The following is a 23238-nucleotide window of genomic DNA, read 5'->3' as shown; positions in this document are numbered from 1 at the left end:
TAACAAAATGACAATATGTTATATACCTATCAATAATTACTTTAAATATAAATGGACCACATTTTCCAATCAAAAGACACAGCGTGACTGAATGAATTTATTAAAAAAAAAAAAAAAAAAGGAAATCACAAGACTCATCTCTTTTGCCTAAAAGAGACTATTTTTTTTTTTTAAAGATATTATTTATTTGACAAAGAGAGACACAGTGAGAGAGGGAACACAAGCAGGAGGAGTGGGAGAGGGAGAAGCAGGCTTCCCACGGAGCAGGGAGCCCGATGCAGGGCTCAATCCCAGGACCCTGGAATCATGACCTGAGCCAAAGGCAGACACTTAATGACTGAGCCACCCAGGCGCCCCAAGAGACTAACTTTAGATCTAAGGACACACACACAATGAAAATCAAGGGATGGAAAAGATATTCCATGCAAATGGAAACAAAAAGAAAAGTGGTATTGCTATACTTGTATCTGACAAAATAGACTTTAAAACAAGGACAGTAACAAAAGACAAAGAGCATCATACAGTGAGAAAAGGGTCAATCCAAAAAGATGATGTAAGTATTTGTGTGCCAACAGAGAAGCACCTAATTATATAAATATTACCAGATCAAATATTGCCAGATCAAAAGGAGAAATTAACAGCAATACAATAATAGTAGAGAACTTTAATACCCCTACTTATATCAATAAATAGATCATCCAGAGAGAAAAATCAACAAGGAAACATCAGTCTTAAATGACACATAAGACCAGATGGACTTGATATTTTATACAGAACATCCCATCCAAAAGCAGCAGAATACACACATTCTTCTCAAGTGCACACAGAACATTCTCCAGGATAGATCTCATATTAGGCCACAAAAAATGCAATAAATTTAAGAAGTCTGAAATAATATCAGGCATATTCTCTGACCACAACAGTATGAAAACTAGAAATCAATTACAAGAAGAAAACTGGAAAAATCACAAGTATGTGGAGATTAAACAACATGCTACTGAACTAATAGGTCAATAAAGAAATCAAAGGGGAAGTCAAAAAATACCTTGAGACAAATGAAAATGGAAATGCAACAATCTGATTTCTATGGGATGCAGCAAAGGCAGTTATTAGAGGGTAGTTCATAGCAATACGGGCCTACCTCAAGAAACAAGACAAATCTCAAATAGACCATCTAACTTAACATCTAAAGAACTAGGAAAAGAATAAACAAAGTCCAAAGTTAGAAGTAAGGGAACAACACAGAGTAGAGCAGAAATAAATGAAATAGAGATTAAAAAGACAAAAGAGAAGATCAATGAAATTAAGAGCTGGTTCTTAGAAAATATAAAATTGACAAAACTTTAGCTAGAGTCAGCAAGAAAATAAGAGGACTTCAAATAAATAAAATCAGAAATGAAAGAGGACATGTTACAACTGATACCACATAAATACAAAGGACCATTGGTGTTACTAAGAACGATTATATGCCAACAAATTGGGCAATGTAGAAGAAATGGATGCTTTTAGAAACATACAGTCTTCCAACACTAAATCACGAAGAAATTGAAAATCTGAAGAGACTGATAACTAGTAAGGAGATTGAATCAGGAATCAAAAAACCTCCCAACAAACAAAAGTCCAGGACCAAATGGTTTCACTGGTGAATTCTACCAAACATTCAAAAAAGATTTTATACCTATCCTTCTCAAACTCCTCCAAAAAAACTTAAGAACAGTTTCAAACTCATTTTACAAGGCCAGCTTTTCCCTGATAACAAACCAGAGTAGAATACCACAAAACAAGAAAATAACAGGCCAAATATCCCTAATGAACACAGATGCAAAAATCCTCAACAAAATATTAGCCAAATGAATTCAACAATGCATTAACAGGAACATACACCATGATCAAGTGGGATTTACTCCAGGGTAGTAAGACAGTTCAACATCTGCAAATCAATTAACATGAGGCACCACATTAACAAATGAAGGCTAAAAATCATATGATCACCTCAATAGATGCAGAAAAAGCATTTAACAAAATTTGGCATCCATTTATAATAAAAATTCTCAGCAAAATGGGTGTAGAGGGAATGTACCTCAACATAATAAAGGCTATGTATGACAAGACTTCAGCTAACATCATACTCAATAGTGAGAAGTTGAAAGCTTTTCCTCTAAGACTGGAATGAGACAATGACACCCATTCTCATCACTTCTTTAAAAAATATTTTATTTATTTGAGAGAGAAAGAGAGAGCATGAGCAGATAGAGGGGCAGAGACAGAGAATCTCAAGCAGACTCTGCACTGAGCACAGGGCCTGACATGGGGCTCGATCCCACAACCCATGAGATCATGACTTGAGCCGAAACCAAGAGTTGGATACTTAACCAACTGAGCCACCCAGGCACCCCGCCACTCTCATCGCCTTTATTCAACATAGTACTGGAAGCCCTGGTCACAGCAATTCAGCAAGAAAAAACAGTCCACATTAGGAAGAAGTAAAACTGTCACTATTTGCAGATGACATGATACTATATATAGAAAACCCTACAGACTCCATAAAAAAACTATTAGAACTAATGAATGAATTCAGAAAAGTTGCAGGATACAAAATCACTATATAGAAGTCTGTCACATTTTTGTACACTAATGACAAACCGCCAAAAAGAGAAATTAAGAAAACAATTCCATTTACAATTGCATCAAAAAGAATAAAATGCCTAGGAATAAATCTAACCAAGGACGTAAAAGTCCTGCAAACTGAAAACTATAAAGATACTGGTGAAGGAAACTGAAGAGGACACAAATAAATGGAAAGATATTCCATGCTCATGGGTTGGAAGAATTAACATTGTTAAGATGTCCATACTAAACCAAAGCAATCTATAGATTCAATGCATTACCTATCAAAATTCCCATGACATTTTTCACAGAACCACACCAAATAATTTTAAAACTTATATGGAACTACAAAAGACCCTGAATGGCCAAACCAATCTTGAGAAAGAAGAATAAACAAGGCGGTGTCAAACTCCTTGACTTCAAACTGTATTACAGAGCTATAATAATCAAAACAATATGGTATTGGCATAAAAACAGACACATAGAGCAGCGGAAAAGAACAGTGAGTCCACAAATAAACCCATACATATATGGCCAATTACTTTACTACAAAGGAGCCAAGAATGTACATTGCGGAAAGGATAGTCTCTTCAATAATGGTGTTGAGAAAGCTGGACAGTCACTTTCGAAAGAATAAAACTACATATACCATATACAAAATGAATTCAAAATAGATTAAAGACTTGAATAAATTAGAACTCAAAATAGGTGAAAGACTTGAAACCATAATAATTCTAGAAGAAAACATAGATGGTAAGTTCTTTGACATTGGTCTTGGCGTTGAATTTTTGGATTTGACTCCAAAAGCAAAAATAAGCAAATGGGACTACACCTATCTAAAAAGCTTCTACATAGCAAAAGAAACTATCTACAAAATGAAAAAGGAACCTACTGAATAGAAGATTTGCAAATCATACATCCAATAAGGGGTTAATAGCCAAAATATATAAAGAACTTACACAACTTGAGAGCAAAAACAAAAACAAAAAACCAAACAATCCAAATAAAAACAGAGGATCTAAACAGGTATTTTTCCAAAGAAGACATAGAGGTGACCAACAGGCACATGAAAAAATGTTAAACATCACGAATTATCAGAGAATCAAATCAAAACCACAACGACCACTTCACACTGGCCAGAATGGCAATTATTAATAAGATTAAAAAAAATGACAAGAGTTGGAGAGGATGTGGAGAAAAGGGAATCCTCCTACACTACTAGTGGAAATGTAAATTGATACAGCTAATATGGAAAACAGTACAGAGGTTACTAAAAAAATTAAAACTAGCACTACCATATGATCCAGCAATTCCACCTCTGGGTATTCATCCAAAGAAAACAAAAATGCTAATTCAAAAAGATATATGCAACTCCTCTTCTGTAATCAAAACCATCACCATATGCCATCACATTTTGGCTTACAGGTCTGAACCCAATCCACACATCAGACTGGCTTGCTTCCATGTACTTGCATTATTATTACATAACTATCTATTCCTGGTCTCAGTAGGAAGTAAAGATATAGCCAAAGTCACCTAAAAACCTTTCAGTTTATCCTCATCTCAGACTTACACTGGATCTTTAAATGTATTAATTTTAAAGAATATTGATACAACTGAATTTATATATTTAAAGAACTCTGAGCTTCTCAGCAAAAAACCTCCTGATGTTAGCACAATAATTAAAACATTTTACTGACTGGGATGCCTGGGTGGCTCAGTGGGTTGAACATCTGACTCTTGTTTTTAGCTCCTGTCAGTCTCAGTCTCGAGCCCCCTGTCGGGCTCGGTGCTCAGTGGAGAGTCTGCTTGGGATTCTCTCTCTCCCTCTCCCAATCCCCCCCCCTGCCCCCACTGCTCACGTGCTTGTGCTCTCACTCTTTCTCTCTCTAGAATAAATAAATAAATCTTAAAACAACACCACCAACAACAACAACATTATACTGACTTCAAAAACCTAGAAAACAATTTTCCTTTAAGGCTCCATTTAGTCCTAACCACAAAATAACTTGTATTAATGGGATCTACATTGCAACAATGGTTTGAGATCAAATAAAATCAAAAGACTCTACTCTTGCCTGAAGCACCTCAATTAACATGCCACAAAAGTTCCTACTACAAATTTAAAGAGACGGTTTTGTGAATTTTATGACAAGTTCACATTATCCCCATTGATGGGAATAAATTCCTTTCCAGACTACCCACTGAAAACCCAGTGCCATGAATTCACTCTAACCAGTTTCTTACTGGAGTCCTCTCTACCAGTCATTCCTCATTAGGGTTCCTTTTACAACATCCTTGGGGGGGGGGGGGGGGGTTGGGGAAGGAAGTCAATCAATGAAACATTCAATAATCACCAACTTCCTGCTGACTTTAAATCAAGATTAGCTAAACCTTTCCCATCTACTAACCCACAGCCATCTATTCTCTTCCACTACAATTACTATAATTTCAGCTGATTTTCCAGCTTTTACTTCATAATATTTTAATTCCATTTACTATTGAATTTTTTCTAACAGTATTCTAAGTAAATGTTTCCATACATTCTGAGGTATAATTTAGAGATACACTTTGTTTATCATCTTACCCATCCTGCCAGTGAACCATGAGCACATGGAAGATTATACATTAATGATTCAGTACAAAGTAACTATAATAATTCAAGTAGAAAAGCTTAAGACAAGATCAAAACTCCAGGGAGGGAAATTATATCATTGTATGTATTATACATTATATAAACTTCTGCCTTTTAAATACCAAGACCTCCCAGACAGAAAGCTTAAAAAACCGACTTGGCTGATTAGCCACAAGCAATAAGGGAATTTTTTTCCTTTGATAACAGAACATAAGCCTACAACAAAATTCTGCTTCTTCTTTTATAATATAGAAGTTACAGTATAGTTCCCACTCACCCTTAGTCAAAGAGTTTTCTCTTTATTATTTAAAGTCAGAAAAAGGAGGTCATTTTCCAAACACCTTATTTCTAAAATGCTATTATTATTCGTCATTGAAATCCTAGTGCAAAATCCTAGAGTATGTGTTAACCTCTATAAGACCCGTTTTCTATTTCTTCCTATAAAATATTTCTAAGCTCTATCTTCCCACTTCACTTCCAGCATTACTTGGGTTTTAACTGTGAAGGAAAGAAAATTCAAATATCTGACTGAAATAATTGCTTGCTCTTCCAGGCCTAATTCTGGTTAGGTCATTATTCATCTGCCCACCAGTAACTGAGTGAATGCCTACTAGAGGCACAGAGCTGTCCCAAGTGCTGAGGTGCAATTAAAGAAACATAGAAGATATGACCTTCCTTTCAAGAATCTTATAAGCAATCTATTTGGGGATAAAAATCAAAGACAAAATAAAGAGACAACAACTGTAAAATGATATAAAAACAAAAATTCAACAGACTGGCAGCCTTGAGGAAGGAAGGAAGAAAGAAAGAAAAAAGGGACATATTTAGCGCTAGCTTCAGATTCAACTAAATGTACTGGATGCTTACTTCATGCCAGGAACTCTAATTAGTGTTTTCACATATACTACTCATTTAATTCATCCTAAAATAACAATAGAGCAAAAGCATGGTCTTGAAAAAAGCTGAGTAAAGGGGATGATAAAAAGATCTTACTAGAAGAGCCATGTGGAGAAGCAGTTTAAATAAAGTGAGACAAGTGTTAATCTCTCCCTATTATACTTTAACAGTTAATATCTATAGTTATATGGGTGTAAAAGAAGAGTATAAAAGGCAAATTGGTGAATATTTTTCTTTTTAAAAAAATTCTAATTGGGAAAAAAGTACACCCAGGTGTGGTGATAGATGTTAACTATACTTATTATGGTAATCATTTCACAATATATACAAATACCAAATCATTATGTTGTACAGCTAAAACTCATATAATGCTATGTGTCAATCAGATCTCAAAAAAATAAAGAAATTGTTGAAGGTTGAATCCTAACATCCAGAGTTCAAAATGTGATCTTATTGGGAACTAGGGTCATTGCATATGTAATTAGTTAAAATGAGATCATTAGGGTGGACTCTTAATCCAATATGACTCATGTCCTTATCCACAGAGGAAACTTGGACACAGAGAAGGACACAGGGAAAAATTTCTGATGAGGGAAATTTCACTGGGAAGAAAAGTGAAAAACACAGCTAAAATGAGATCTGTGAATTATCTGTGGATGTCCTTGTTATCACAGGCAAATAAAAAGTGGAAATGTGTTGCTTTATGCCTCTCTCAAGTCTTACATGTTTAGCTTACATCTAAGATGGATCATTTATCAATGTATGTCTTATTTCCCAAGTTCCTAGAGGTTGTGTCTTATCTACCTGTATGTTGGTTACAACACTTGGAAATGTGGAACAGCTGTACACTCTGAAGTAAGGAGATTCAAGGGTTCAAGTCTCAGCTCTGCAAGTTTATTCTAGCTATTTACCTTGGACAAATTTATAAAACTAGGAGTCTCAGTATCCTTGTCTAATAAAACTCTCTAGGAGTTCTTATGAAGAATAAAGGATATGCAATTAAAAACATTTAGCATAGAACCCAGCATCTAATTAGGTGCTAAATATATATTAGTTCCATTTTTGTCTTTGCATTCTGCACACAATAGAACACAATTATGAAGTTGAGAGTTCCAGTCATTTAGAGAATTTCCAAATAAAGGTATACACTTACCTTGGTTTTCAGCTGGTCTCAGATTTGCTAAAGCAACAATCTGATGCCCAGCAGCAATGCACTGCATCATATTGTAACAGCTATCCTTTCCACCACTAAAAAAGAAATAAAAAGATAAATATCAGGTTACTGACCATTATTAAACATACAATCATTAGATATCAAAATATATTTATTCAACTTTTCCAAATACTTGAGGGACTGCTATACAGTTAAAATACAAAAAAACCACATGTAATTTCCATAGCATAAGCAAATTGAGCAAATGAATCTGAATGCCTGAGGTTGCTACTCATAAAAAGCTTATGAAATTATGTGCCATTTTAACAAAGAGCATTCTAAACAAAATATGGTAACTCTTCGGTTTATAATAGTGCCTTTCCTTTATACACAAAGTGCTTTGAAAATTAAAAAAATGATTTCGTTTTTATATTATATATATTCCTTAGATGAAATTCTCTATGGAAAAGTAGAAAAAAATTTATTCTGTTCTACTACTGTAAGAAATCTATTATAAGAAATCTAACAAATGGCCACCATCACCAACGAAAGGCTCAAATTAAAGATTTGAGATCCAATCTAATGACAAAGTTTGATGTACTTGGTGGGTTCACATTCTGTAGAGACAGAAAACAAATTGCTGAAGTTAAATATCAGTACAATCAGTACGTTAGCCATCACTGTATATATGATGGCAGGATAAGGCTTGAGTCTTAGAGCGAACAAACAGATTGAAAGGAACTTCTAAATTCTAGGACCAAATCCCCTGAGGGCAGGGGCAAACCACTTCATCAAGACAAGTAGTTTCATCTATAACAAGGTTGAATGGCAACCTTTATTTTGGTTTAAAATCTATTGTTTCTCACTAAACATATTTCTTCCTTCATTATCATTGCCTCTCTTTTTCCCCCTCCTTTTCCATTCTTTCTAATCTTTGCCTAAAATCTGCAAGTGTACCTCCAGGCAATAGTCAGATATACTTACAGCCCAAGAAACTTTTAAAAAGAGACTGCTTTTCCTAGAAGCTGGCCCTTTTGCTTTGTATTTTAGTTCCCAACATTTATCTGCCTCTACTACATCCAATCAGTAACTACCATTCCAGAACTTCTCATGGGGAGATCTCAAGAAGCATAATAATGAAATTATACATCACGCTCCCTTTCCTCAGACTCTGATTGATAGTCCCCTATTACATCTTCCACAACTTCCCCTATTGAACTTCACTGCTCTATTTTCTCAGGACAAAATGATCTAATTCTTTAGAATATTTAGAATATTAAAGATTAACAGGTATACAACCACAATTCTAATTCTTCAGAATATTAAAGACTAAAGGATATACATCCACAATCAGAACTTAGCTTTATAATTCATTTGAAAATATGCTAAAATTTCAAACATGGTTTTAAAATAGTATTTCCCAGGGGCACCTGGGTGACTCAGTTGGTTAAGTGTCTGCCTCTGGCTCAGGTCATGATCCCAGGGTCTTGGAATCAAGCCCTGCATCGGGCTCCCTGCTCAGCAGGGAGTCTGCTTCTCTCTCTCTCTCTCAAATAAATAAATAAAATTTAAAAAAAAAAAAACAAAATAACCCACAGTATTTCCCAAACTGTGTTTTATGGAACACTAGTGTCCAACAAAGACTGTAAGAACAAAAGGTCTGGGAAATGCTGAGTAACTTACTCACCTCTCAGAACATTACGAAGTACATAAGCACGTTAGGTGAGAAATCCTATAAAAGACTAGAATTTTAGTTCCAAACTCTGGTATACTAAGCAAAGTTACTCAATGTACACGCTTCATTATAAAACTGGAGAATGGTTTAGCTAATTCTCAGTATGTCATTCAACTGTGAAACTGAGTAATTCAATCTTTTGTGTATAAGAATAATGTTCTTTATGTTCTAAAGATATGTGAGAATCTTGATTATTCCTTAGAGCACACAAACATATTCCATCTCTCATTTTAGTACACATACACACACATACACACAAGATATATTACAAATAGATTCACTGTACTTAAGTTTAAATTCATATATATTCAAATGTATATTCATATAAATGTATGCATTCATATTCATATATATAAATTATGTTATATATTCATACTTATAGCATTCATTCTCCTAACATTTATACAGATCTTACAATTTAGCAAGAATTTTCCAACATTGCCATTTTTAAGTAATTTGCTTTTTTATCACAAGAGTAATATATGCACATTACTGAATATTTACTGTAATGGATTACAGCAGTCTTCTATCCTTCCTTCCAAGATCTGAATCTTCAGTTGGTGTAACTTACTTCAGTGGTTTAACTTCTGGCAAACTGCATATGATGTGAATTACTCATTTCCCGGACTACTTTTTATTCTTGTCTATTTGATCAAATGAAGACCACAGTGGTCAGAGATTAATCACTTACTTTGCAGAAGAAAATTTGCTGAATAACAATAATTATTCTGAGGTTATGGAGTCCTAAAAATGGCATCGAAGTAAAATAAACTGGAATATTCCAGTCACTACGGAAGAGATTAGAATGTGACATCAAGAGTTCTTAATGGGTCACTATTGTTAGCCTGTATCAATTAACTGGGACATTGAACAAAAAAGTTTATGAAATCTTCAATGGGCTTACAAAAGAAAACATGGCTGTGGTGCATCTCATATATTCTATACAGGTCCAAATCTCATCAAATTTTCAAGTACTGCAGTCTAAATTCCCTTTTGAATGGTACTACGTTTACTTCTGCTTCAGTTTACAGATTGCATATGGAAACATTTAAACTGGCCAGTCACGTTATCTTAGGACTTACTTCAGACACCTAACTGTGATGAGCGACTATAGATTTCAAACTTCTTTTGGAAGAGACTATGTTACCATAGGTCAATCTAAAAGCAACTGGATTTAGGATAAAACTGATTAAAATTCCACTTTAACCCCGAGGGAAGAGGCCCTTTTCCTGTACTTGAGCCCCAAGGTAAGACACACCTTTGTCACAAGCTGGTGAGGGAGAGGGGGCCTCCTTAAGTGGGAGGGGGCTGGAGCTATTAACAGCCTCGGGGGATAAAGGCGGACCCGAAGGACCGAGCAGAAAGACTGAAGGAGCTACCGAAGAGGACTAACTGAAGCCGTGGCTCTCCAACGTCACCGTCCATTACACTTTTTAAGAATGCGACCCCGGGCCGTGTCAGAATAATGAAACCAGTGCTCTGGCAGGAGGACCCAGACATGGGTGGGTTTTAAAGTTCCGCCGGTGAATCCAAGTTTGAGGGCCAGAAAATCAGAGAGGCGGGGACGGGGAGACAGGAGCAGCGCCGAGTCCAGCGCCGCGGGTCACGGAGGGCAACGGCCGGAAAACCCCGCCTCTTCCTGTGGCCGGGAGGAGCCGCTGGACCCCCCGACACGCGGTTCCCGCACAAACACTCTCTTTGCCGCGCCGCCGAAAGCGGTAGCTGCAGCTCCCACCAGTCAGCAGGAAAGGAAGAGAGGTTGGCAGGGGAGGAGGAAGGCCGCTCCCGCGCCGCGTTACCTGATCAGAGCAGCGACCCGCATGCTGGGCGCAGTGCGCGTGCGTGCGGCGGGCGACGGCGGGAGCCGGGAAGTTGCGGCCGTAGCCGCCGCCGCCGCCGCCGCCGCCGCCCGCCGTGACGCGCCCCGGGGCCTCGCGCGGGTGTTCGCCTCGCCGCCTGTCATTGGCCCGGGGCGGCGACCCTTGCGACTGCCTGCCGGACGCCTGGCCGGGGAGGATGCGCCACATCGGCGCCTGGTCCCTGTGACAGGGACCTCCTGGCCCGGAAAAGAATGATGTTTAGGCACGTCCTGACCACCTAAGTGAGGGCACTGAAGCTGCTCTGGGAAGGGCAGGGTCGGCGTCGCCGAGCCCAAGTGCGGTGGCCGTGGATTTGTTTCGGTAGGAGAATGTTCAAAGTCATTTCTGCCGCAAATTGAAACACTTTGAACGTGCAGAGGGAGAGGAAGTTTGCCTTTACTTCCTTAGCCACCTGCAAAAAAAACTAACTGCACCCTTTAGTGTGTTTTTTTTTTTTTTTTTTACCTTGTATCTCCTTTGTATTATAAATCTAAGTCTGGAACTAGCCCCCTGACCTCGAAGCTCCCTGGGGTTTGGCCCTTTGCGTAGTACAGAAGCTGAGAAGCCGGCGAAAGAGAAAAGAAAGAAGAAAATCTAGCTTCCAAATTCATTCACTAAGTATTTATTGAATGCCTCTCATGTACCAGGCACTGATTTAGGCTCTTTGGGATACATCCATGAGTAAAACGAGGATCACTATCCTGGAGTTTATATAGGGTGGGTAGAGCAGACAATATACAGGTTAAAAAAATTATATAGTATGTTAACAAGTGATAAGTGCTATGAAAAAAAAAATAGAGATTGAGAGGATTCAGGAAGTAGGGAGGATTCGGAGTAGGCGGAAGGGCAAGTTGCAGAATTAAAGGGCAAGATAGGACTTACGGGGAAGGTGAGAGTTGAGGCAACTTAAAAGAGGACAGTTAGCTGTGTGCTAGGTGTTAGGGGTGTGCTCCAGGCAGGAAGAAAAGCTAGAGCTTTTAAGAACACATCTATTAGGAGGCTAATGCAGCAATGAGGAGAGAAATGATGGATCCTGGAACCAGGATGGTACTAGTAAATGTGGTGAGAAGTAGGAGGAGTCCAGGTCTATTTTCAAGGTAGAGTCCATTGAAATGGATGGATTTGATATGGGATGTGAAAGAAAGAAAACCATGAAGGATGATACCAAAGTCATGAGTTAAATAATATATGTAAGAAATTTAGAATTATGCCCAGTATATAACAGTCATTCAATTTAATTATACTATAATGTTCTTATTAACTCCAGTACTGTTCGTATGAGTGACTACAGCAGTGACAGTCAGCAGTGACTTCAGCATCTAATATGATGCATTTTTAAAATTATGCATTTGTGGATATTTACCAAATGAGTCAAGTATTTAAAGAGTTTGTAGTCTAGTTGCGGACATAAGACAAATCTATTAAACAGATATTCACAATACAAAAGGGCATATTTTGGAAGTAACAAGTTATGTAATGCATATGGCAAGAACCCCATGAGTTGAACCCAAGAGGGTAAATGCTAGAATGAGGGCAGGATTTCAAAGATGGGCAGAAATGAGCAGGAGGAACAATTGGACCTTACAAAAAAAGGTAACAAGACAGGAGGAATTCAGAGCATGTTACCGCAAAATATGCTGCTTTGACATATTGATTATTTTACGTTAAAGGCACTTGAGAAACAGTAGATGAAGGAAGGGCACTCTGACCCTTTTTATTCCTGAAAGGAGGGAGAAAAACTCCCCTACAGAAGGTCCCCTCCCTGTACCAGGGATAAAGAAGATATTCTTATTGCCAGAGAAAGGGAATTGAGCAATAGAGGTGATAATGACTTAAACATTCATTCCTAAGGGGTTGTAGACTTTAGTTATCATACCTTTCTTAGTCTGGGGTTATTGGGTGTATCCATTCACAGGTGCCATTGGGCAAGGGAATACCAGGAGGCACCCAAGTAGATCACCTGGGCTCCATAAGTATTCTTCCTTGTCTCTACTATGTGAAAGCAGCCCCATCTCTTCTCGCTAATAAGGGTCAATTATCCTTGGTTGCTGGCCCCTGGGTGCAAAGGGTTAAAAGTGTCCTACCACTAAATATCTTATATGTCAATAGATCCCCGCTGTTGTGCCCCCTGGTAAGAAAGAAAACCTTGAAGACTAGGACTTCTAACTCTGCTCAGCCCAGTTGTGGGAGGTAAAGCACAATGTTCCCCCCGGGTCATTGGGATTGACTGTAAATGAGATCATTCTTGCTTTCACCCCTTGGTTCCCTGATCCATATATTTTTCCTACTGGAAACATAGTTCCATACAGAGATCTCTGATTTAGTGCCTATACTATATCCTGAAGGATGGTGCACCATCATTGTTGAGTATTGTCTTTGAGCTGCTGACTTAGCTGTTAACTTGAGTAGGCTTTTCCAGTACTCTGTGAGGACAGTTTCATGTAAATAGTACAGTATATGATACAGCAATTAGATCTCATGGATACGGGCCCACTCCTGTACTTCATTCTCTGTGAAATGGGTATATTTATCAATGCTGTGCTAGATGGGATTCTGTTAGTATCCCTTCTGTGTTCAATCATGGTCTGGGAGCAGCCCGGGGAGGCATTGTATGCTATGAACTCCACAGTAGATCCAAAAGTATGGCAGTTGAAAGGTGTCAGTCATCTGTGCTTCCCACAGCAGGTGTTTTTGAAAGGATATCTGAGTGGGTCAGCTCCATGGCTGCCACACTGATACAAAATGACTTTTACAGCATCACATGATGAGGAACAGGAATGTTTACACTACTTGTTTCACATTGTGTCCCGTTGGAGTAAGAAATGTAGAATGAAGAGTTCATTCAAACTTAGAATAGTATTTGAAGGAGAGTCAATCTGAATTTGTAAAAATCTAAATAATAAACAACAGTATTTTTTTATTTTTTTAATTTTATTATGTTATGTTAATCACCATACATTACATCATTAGTTTTTGATGTAGTGTTCCATGATTCATTGTTTGCGTATAACACCCAGTGCTCCATTCAGTACGTGCCCTCCTTAATACACATCACCAGGCTAACCCATCCCCCCACCCACCTCCTCTCTAGAACCCTCAGTTTGTTTCTCAGAGTCCATAGTCTCTCATGGTTGGTCTCCCCCTCCGATTTCCCCCCTTTCATTTTTTCCTTCCTACTATCTTCTTTTTTTTAACATAAAATGTATTATTTCTTTCAGAGGTACAGGTCTGTGATTCAACAGTCTTACACAATTCACAGCACTCACCATAGCACATACCCTCCCCAATGTCTATCACCCAGCCACCCCATCCCTCCCACCCCCGACCACTCCAGCAACCCTCAGTTTGTTTCCTGAGATTAAGAATTCCTCATATCAGTGAGATCATATGATACATGTATTTCTCTGATTGACTTATTTCGCTCAGCATAATACCCTCCAGTTTTAGCCACGTCGTTGCAAATGGCAAGATTTCATTCCTTTTGATGGCTGCATAATATTCCATTGTATATATATACCACATCTTCTTTATCCATTCATCTGTTGATGGACATCTTGGCTCTTTCCATAGTTTGGCTATTGTGGACTTTGCTGCTATAAACATTGGGGTGCACGTACCCCTTCAGATCACTACTTTTGTATCTTTGGGGTAAATACCCAGTAGTGCAATTGCTGGGTCATAGGGTAGCTCTATTTTCAACTTTTTGAGGAACCTCCATACAGTTTTCCAGAGTGGCTGCACCAGCTTGCATTCCCACCAACAGTGTAGGAGGGTACCCCTTTCTCTGCATCCCCACCAACATCTGTCGTTTCCTGACTTGTTAATTTTAGCCATTCTGACTAAACAACAGTATTTTAAAGAAATGCTTTACTTAACATCAAAACAAATATATTCATCCTGAACATAGCAAACTAATATTGAATCCTGATAAGTGTTTTTAAGAGGACTCATAAGTTAATAGGGAAAACTTATTTTTAATTAGTAATATCCATTTGCCTATAAGTAATTTGCTCAAATTTCAAAGAAAAGTTGACTTAGCAAGACCTCTATATGCATAGTGTTCTAAATGGATAGTGTAAAAGTTACTGCAGCCCAGTCAATGTCAACAAGTTAATAGATTTTATATCAGTATAAAGTAATTTCTTTTATAGTATACTGAAATGACTTGTCCAAGATTCACATTTTAAAGGCATTGTGAGCTCACTTCCTGCAGTCTCAAGCTCTTACATATGAATGACTATGGATTCATTTGTAGAGCCAACAAAATAGGTGAATAGAAAATCAAACTCAATGATTTCAATGCCTTGACAGTTTACTTAAGAGAAACTCTCCATAGCCAAACACTGTTGCTAGTAATAAAAAGTTGCAAGCTGTCACTGAATTCTGCTTCCTTGGCAGCACATCACAGTGATACACTGATTGATAAAGACTCAGATAATCAAATAGAAAATTCTATAGGTAGTTATCTCAGAGACATTGAGAGGATTTATGTCTTAAGCCAGTACATCTCCCTGAAGTCATGCCATATATAGGAAGCCATTGGAAGATTGCTTGGTAAGAATTTTAGAAAAAAAGGAATTAAGTAATTATTTGCAGCATAAATTTAAAGGCATCATTATATGACTATCTGATCCATCTATATTAATAATGGCAACTTATAAGGGCCAGGCACTCTCCTAAGTGTTTTATGTATAGTGACTCATTTAAATATCACAGCAAACTGATCAAGTAGGATACATCGTTATTCCCTTTTACAGATGAGGAAACTGAGTAGAAAGCTGTCTAATAAACCTGCCTATCTTAGTCAGTTTGGGCTGCTTTAAAAAAAATACCATAACCCAGTGGCTTAAACAACAGACGTTTATTTCTTACGGTTCTGGAGGCTGGGAAGTCCAATATCAGAATACCAGCATGGTCAAGTTTTGGTGAGAGCTCTCTTCCTGGTTTGCAGACTGCTACATCCTTACAGGGTGGAGAGAGTCTCTTCTTATAAGTCCTAATCCCATTCATGAGGGTCCAGTGTCATGACCTAATTACCTCCTAAAGGCCCCTATCTAAATACCATCACATTGAGGTTTAGGTCTTCAACATCAGTCCATAGCACTGCCCGAAGTCCAACAGGTAGTAAGTGGCAGAACCAGAATTCCAACCCAGGCAGTCTAGCTCTAAAGTCTATGCTCTTAACCTCTATACTATACTTGCCATTGAAATGGTCAGCTAGTTTTTTGGCTAAAATATGCTATTTCCAAAATATGTTTGGAAGGACAAAGCCATCATTCACCTCCTGAATCTCCTTTTTCTATGCTTCCAAGCTGACCAACCCTTTTTCTGAAAGATACAACTTGTTGTATTACATGAACTAATATATTATATGAAGTCATTGTTAAATTTTGCAGGCCTGAAAGTCATTCTGTCTCTTTTACAGATCTTTTTTCTTCATGATGGGTGACATCACATTTAGAAGCTATAGGAGCCAGGCAGGTAGCATAAATGAGTAAAATGGCTTGGTATAAGACCATACAGGATGGTGAGGACTGTGGCAAACCACTACTCACTCATCACTTGGCTCCAGCTGCCCTGTGCAAATGTGGACGCAATGTTACCAGACCTTATAATGGTCCAAGAGATAACAGAATCTTCATTTTAGTTAACTCCTTTTTTTTTTTTAAGATTTTATTTATTTATTAGAGAGAGAGAGAGAGAACGTGCCTGCACTAGTGGGGGAGGGGCAGAGAGAGAAGCAGTCTCCCCGTTGAGCGCAGAGCCCATAATGGGGCTCGTCCCAGGACCCTGAGATCATGACCTGAGCCAAAGTCAGACACTTAACTGACAGAGCCACCCAGGCACCCCAGTTAACTCCTTTTTTTTTTTTTTTAATGTTGGAAACTAATCTTTAAAATTGTAATCACTTTGTACACTAAATAAAACATCTGCTTATTATTAATTTTGTAATTTAGCTTTAGAGAGCAATCTTTACTCCTTTATTCAACTAGCATTTATTGATGGCCTATTATGTTTATTTATCAAAATTTGAAATTCCTAATCCTTTCTTACAGAAATATGTTGTCTCATATATGTGTAAAAATGTACAAGAATGTCCACTGCAGCATTATTTGCAAAATGGAAATCTTATCAGGACAGGGACTTTGTATTATTCATTTCTAGAACAGTCCTGGAATTATAGTAGGAACTAAATATATTTAATTTAAACTTCATCAACAGAACAGTTAAAGAAAAATGAAAAATTCTGTAAGACATATTTTCAGCATAAAAAGCAAGTTGCAGATGTTTCCATTTGTACTGAAGGAATATTAAACATATATATGCATAAATATGTAAGTAGATGTTAAAGGCTCTACAAAGTTATATGCTAAACTGTTACAATGATACTTCTGATGAGAAAAATGGGAGATGTGACTTCTACTTTTTCACTTCATATACATCTGTATTGTTTGACTTAGATGAATATATGTGCATTACTTGTATATTTAAAAAGACTAAATATTTAGCCCCATTAATAAATAAATGAAATAAAATAACCATGTAATTTCATTTCTTAACTTTCAGGTTAGCAAAGATTTCAAAAAAAAAGAAAAACTGGTGAAGATAGATACCAATGTTGGCAAGAATAAGGGGAAAGGAACAGTCTCATGCTCAGTTGCAGAAGTAAGTACAACTGTTCCAGAGGGCAATGTGGGACTACACAGTAAATCTTTAATATGCATACACTCTAAGCATTCCCATCTCTAGGAATTTATCTTAAGGAGATAATTGGACAATAATACAGAGATGTATATACTAGAATGTTCCTTGTGATGTTTATAGTATTAAAAAATAGAGGGGCGCCTAGGTTGCTCAGTCAGTTGAACATCTGCCTCTTGGTTTCAGCTTAGGTCGTGATCTTGGGGCGTGAGAATAAGCCCCGCATTGGACTCTGCACTCAGTGCAGAGTCTGCTTGAGATTTCTCTCTCTGTCTCCATCTGCCCCTCCCACTTGTGCTTGTTCTCTCTCTCTCTAAAATAAATAAATAAAATCTTTAAAAAAAAAAAAGAAAACAAATTGAATATCAATAATTAGGATATTGGTTAAATAAATGTACATGGCAAATATACCATAGTATACCCATACAGTAGAAGATTATGCAGTCATTATAAAGGGTGACATTTATATATATTTGTTACTATGTAAATGTAAGCATGAGATATAGTATGATAACATAACATACAAAAAATATACGCTATACATATATATAGGCATATATATGGGAGACAGTGCAGAATTATGGTTAAGTACTTGCACTCTGGAGTCAGACTCACTCAGTTTGAATGTCAGAACTACTACTTACTAAGCTTTGTAATTTGAGACAATTTACTGAAACTTTCTTTTTTTAGTTTTGTTATCTGTAAAATGGGATTAAAATACGACGTACCGCACATATTTGTTGTAAGAATTAAATTAAAGAGACCATCATAATCACAGTCTATTTTTATTTTACATAAAGAGAAATCTGGAAAAAATCATCAACATGGTGGTAGTGGGTCTTTGGGTGGTAAAATTGAATCTTTTTTTTTGCTTTCTTACAGATACCTTTCTATATTGTTTTGATTTTCTAAAATCAACACATAGTTTTGTAAATAGAGTAGATGATAGTTGGAAGAAGAGATGATTGGTAGACTGGAAGGAAGGAAGAGAAGCAGGATACCTGATGGCTTCAGGGTAGTTCTCACAGGTAGCCAATTCTCTGATAAAGTTATAGCAAAGTATAGAATCTATTCTTCAGCTCTATAGATTCCAAAAATCAACTTGACCATTCATCCAGTGTGCATCATATTGTAGGGAATTGATGGAAGCTACATGAAACTACATTCATATGTAGCTACAGATGAAACTACACACCTTCGCACACGTTAATAAACCAGTGTGTGTATGAGTCGGCTGATTCTTTGTGCCAATAGGAAAACACAAATTAGAAATACTTTTTCATTGAAACATGACTTGATAAATGAAAACCACAATGAGATACCAATACATACTCACCAGGATAGCTAATGTTATAAAGACTGGCAATACTAAGTGTGGACAGGGATATGAATACACTAAAACTTTAATACATTCTTGTTAAGAATGCAAAAATGGTACAGCCTCTTTGTAAAACAGTTTGACAAGTTAAACATACCGTACCTTATGACCCAGCAGTTCCAGTCCTAGGTACTTACCCCAGAGAAATAAACCCACATTTCCATGCAAAAAAAAAATGTGTACGTGAATGTTCATAGCAGCATTATTTATAATAGCTGAAAAGAAAAGCAACCCAAATCTCCATTACAGGTGAACGGATAAACAAATGGTATATTTATACCATGGAATACTGCTCAGCAATACACACAACAACATGGATGAATTTCAAAAGCATGCCAAGTGAAAGAAGTCAAACACAAAAGACTGCATTAAGGACGATTTTGTTTGTATGAAATTCTAAAAAAAGGCAGAACTACTAGTGATAGAGGATCAGTGTTGTCTGGGGTCAGGGATGAGGAGAGGTCATCAATGGCAGAAGGCCTTGAGGAGACTTTTTATAGTGAAGGTGCTGTTCTCCATATTGCTAATAGCAGTAGTTATACAATGGTATGCAATTACCAAAATTCATCAAACTCTACACTTAAAATTGGTAAACATTTTTATATGCAATTAATGTCTTAACAAATTGTCAGTAAGTTATTGGTAAGGATGGAGCCAGTTTTTATTATTAGATGAATGATACTCCATTAATTCACTTTCTCAAAATGAGTATATGTATATGTACTATAGGAAATAAAATTTGAAGGAGACTAGACTATCTGTAGCCATTGGTGGGATATCCCTTTTCTTTCATTCTTTTTCCCAAACAATGGGAGTTCTAGAATTCTGTTTCTAAGATGTTCTAGGAGGGGCTATGTATTTAAAAGTGGAGGCAAGGGGACTTGCCTTGAATCTGCATTTGTATGGTAAGCAATACTCTTATTTAAGTTGTGAGTTTATTTGAGGGTAGTATTAGACATTTTAGGGAAGCCAAAGCCTCCAAAACCATCTTTAGTTGCATTTACAGTTTCAAATACTATATTGATTTTAGGCACCAGTCAGTTATAATATCTGAAAGGAAATTTGCATTACACATTAATACTATCAACAACATATTTTAAAACTTTGCCTTAAGGGTAAGATTTTACTTTTGCAGATAGCTAATTTCTTCACTGTTCTGTTTCTTTTCATTGTTCTGTTTTACGATACCCAATTTCATAGAGAAAGATAACAGTACCATACATGTTGATTTTATTTCCAAATTCTGACAAATCTTTACATTTAGACCCTTTATCCCTTTACAGTCTCTATGTGTATATTCAATAAATTAAAATGTAATACCAACTCTGTTTTTTGCCTGTGTCCTTTTTGTGGACTTCTGACTATATCAAAGGTTGAAAAGTTATTCCAGTATTTTACTAAAAATATGTTTTGGAATTGGGCATACTTGAGTTTGAATTCTGGTTCTGAGATATTAGTTTGTAATTTGGCAAGATGTTTTTCCTCCAGCTGTAAAATAGGGATATCCATGCTTACCTTATGAAATGAAGATTAAATATATATAAATGCACTGGTCACAGTATCTGTCACATGCAAACTCTTAAGCAAACACTACAAATTATAGAACAGGGATTTATAACTAATAAGCCATAAAGGGATGAAGATGGATTCGTATAAAAATACTCAGCCCAAAAGAAGGCAAGAATAAAAGAGAAAAAGGCAAACAAAAAAAAAATGAGACAGAAAACAAATAAGCTGGTAGATTTAAATCTAGCAATATCAATAATCCCATTAAATGTTAATGTCCAAACACCTAAAATACAGATTGAAAGATTCAACGAAAAAGCAAGACCCAACTACCCTGTTTACAAGAAACACTGTATAAGTGAAGTCACAGACAAGTTAGAAGAAAAAGGATGGAAAAAAGATATATACTATGCAAACACTGGTCAAAAGAAAGCTGGAGTGAGTGACTATATACATATCAGAAAATGTAGTTTTCAGAGCAAGGAATAAAATTGGTCACTCTGCTTCCTTAGACCTCCAGTCCCCCAGATCCCTTCCTGTGAGGCAACACATTACCTATTTTTCTGTATCTTTCCAGAATGAGTTTATGAATATATAAGCATATATCACTTTTATTTTTCACCAAGGGGAGTATACTGTATTCACTGTCATGTACTTTATTCTTCCAAATATATCTAGGACATTATTCTGTATCACTACATATAGATTTATCTCATTCTTTTTAACTACTATACGGTAAAGAATGAAGTTTTTTTGAAGGTCTCCATCAAGAACACTAGAACTCCAAATTCTAGCTAACATGGCTAAGTGAAACTCCTCCAAAATATGATTGGAAAGTTTAAAGAACTCTGGACACCTGTATTTCCAGCACATTCAAAACTAAGGTCAATATCCTGACATGTCACAGTCCCACCAGTTATTCCAAGTCACACTTCTACCAGTTTGTTATTTTTTGAGGACATGATCCTCCAACTACTTAGTCTCCAAACTAAATCTTAACTTCCCCTTCTCTCTTATGTTTCCCCAGTCTGTAACTAAGTCTTACAGATTCTACTCTCAAGGTGTCTCAGCAAGTTGGAGATGGATGATGAAATTCTTCTTCAAGTTCATTGTTAACCTATTCAATGCATTGGAACTAAGACTAATATCTGCATCCATTTCCAAGCTCCTTTGCCAGATGTTTTGTCTATAAAATTGCATCATAGAATTTAAGAGGTTTTTTTAAGTGATAGATTGATGTTTCTCATATTCCTATTTGAAAAGTTTCTTTCCAGATTCCTTCTTTATAATTGTATTCATTGTTATTCTTATTTAGGAAGATATTCTGGTCTGGTGGGATATATAGCTTTGTAATTCTAAAGTGGAATTATGGATCATCTTTTGACAAGCTCCAAGTACTTTAACAAGTTCTGTTTCATATATCCTAATAATATCCCTTTGAAATAGGTTGAAGAAATTTTTTTTTCAATTTATTAATGAAAGAACAGACACATAGATATATCAGGTAATTAGTGCTTGGCTGCACAGTGTCTTAATGACCAAGCTGGGACTAGAACCCAGGTTCCTGACTTTCAAGCCAGATTATGTTTCAGAATCATAAAACTGTCTACTCTGTAATTTTGAAAAAGTAATGGTGTATATTCTCTCACACACTCTGAATTTCTAGAGCTGTAGCAATAATCCATTAAAAAAAGAAAGTCTTCCTTAGAGAATCTCATTGGAAAAGAACATTTCTCGAGAAATGTAGAGAAGACATGTTCAACCAGTGATTTTCTTCATTAAGTACTTCTCTGTAAAATGAGCTTAAAATGTGATGACATCAGGTTCAATGTTATACCTATTTTTATTCCTCTAAAATATTGTCCAAACATATAAATGCCCTAGACTCTAAATCAATCATTTGAAAGTGGTTGACTACAGCTTTGAAAATATTGGGAGCATCGTAAACATCACCCCATGTGTCATTTCTTTTTCATCATGGAACATATATAGCCTGCAGTCATTCATAGCAATATCTCATGGTTCTAGAAGAGTCTTATGAATAACTTTGTCCAGCTGTGTATTTCTGAGTAGTTAGATGAACTCAAAATCCAACAAACTAAATTCTAAATGGTGACTCAATGGCAGAAGGAATAGTTAAATAAACTAGTTTATTTAAATGGAAAACCCATATTTCTTTGAAGTAGAGCAGTTTCCAAGAAGAACTGGAAAAACTAGCATATGAAAGGAGAATTTAAACTTGGAACATTTTCATTGCAATTATAGAATACATTAGAATTTGATCGAACAACATTTTATTTATGGCCTTTTCTCTTTGAGCTTTATTTCATCAAGTTTTCTGTACATTGGTATTGCTTTTTTTTATAGAACACGGGATATTTAAAATTTTATTGTGTTTAGCAATGTGTATTTTGGATTATGTGTGTACATAATTCTAATATGGTTTTTCATCTCTCATCTATTATCTGAGTATTTGCACATACATCAAGAATAAGTGATATTTGAGAACTATTCAGGTGTGAGGAAGGAGAATATATAGTTGTTATGATTTAACTTATCTGCAATAAAAAACATGACAAATGAAATAGGTAAGATTTTTAAGCAAGCAAAATTTAAGTATTCACTGTCTATTATTTATCATCAAACATCCCTCATTAAAGGGACACCTGGGTGACTCAGTTGGTTAAGCATCTGCTTTCGGTTCAGGTCATGATCCCAGGGTCCTGGGATTGAGTCCCCCATCGGGCTCCCCTCTCAGAGGGGGTC

At 36.5% G+C, this 23238-nt stretch overlaps 1 protein-coding gene and 1 long non-coding RNA gene across 5 annotated transcripts in view; one reads left to right on the top strand and one right to left on the bottom strand.

Annotated features, from left to right (window-relative positions):
* Positions 1-11040, bottom strand: part of DPH6 (diphthamine biosynthesis 6) — a 232308-nt gene extending 221268 nt beyond the window's left edge. For 3 of the 4 annotated variants that reach the window (XR_010405070.1, XR_008508076.2, XM_045900390.3), the window contains exons 1-2: positions 10827-10997; positions 7293-7387 (exon numbers count right to left, since the gene is read on the bottom strand). Coding sequence is in view for 2 of the 4 variants with exons in the window: in XM_045900390.3 (XP_045756346.2) it covers positions 7293-7387; positions 10827-10990 (259 nt within the window). In the remaining 2 variants the exon portion in view is untranslated. Of the gene's footprint in view, positions 1-7292; positions 7388-10826 lie in introns of all 4 variants that reach the window. The other variant, XM_045900395.2, reaches the window with a different exon arrangement.
* A 6412-nt stretch (positions 11041-17452) lies between these two features.
* The window catches only part of LOC135361474 (uncharacterized), a 200798-nt gene continuing 195012 nt past the window's right edge, over positions 17453-23238 (top strand). The window contains exon 1 of the long non-coding RNA XR_010404755.1: positions 17453-17552. This is a non-coding gene — a long non-coding RNA (uncharacterized LOC135361474). The remainder of the gene's footprint in view (positions 17553-23238) is intronic.

This window comes from Mirounga angustirostris, unplaced genomic scaffold, assembly GCF_029215605.1.
Source record: "Mirounga angustirostris isolate CCGP_5_RB_7025 unplaced genomic scaffold, mMirAng1.0.hap1 SCAF_9, whole genome shotgun sequence".
Classification (NCBI taxonomy): Eukaryota; Metazoa; Chordata; class Mammalia; order Carnivora; family Phocidae; genus Mirounga; species Mirounga angustirostris.
Note: the sequence above shows the minus strand (reverse complement) of the source record. Positions and strands in the feature narration are given on the sequence as shown.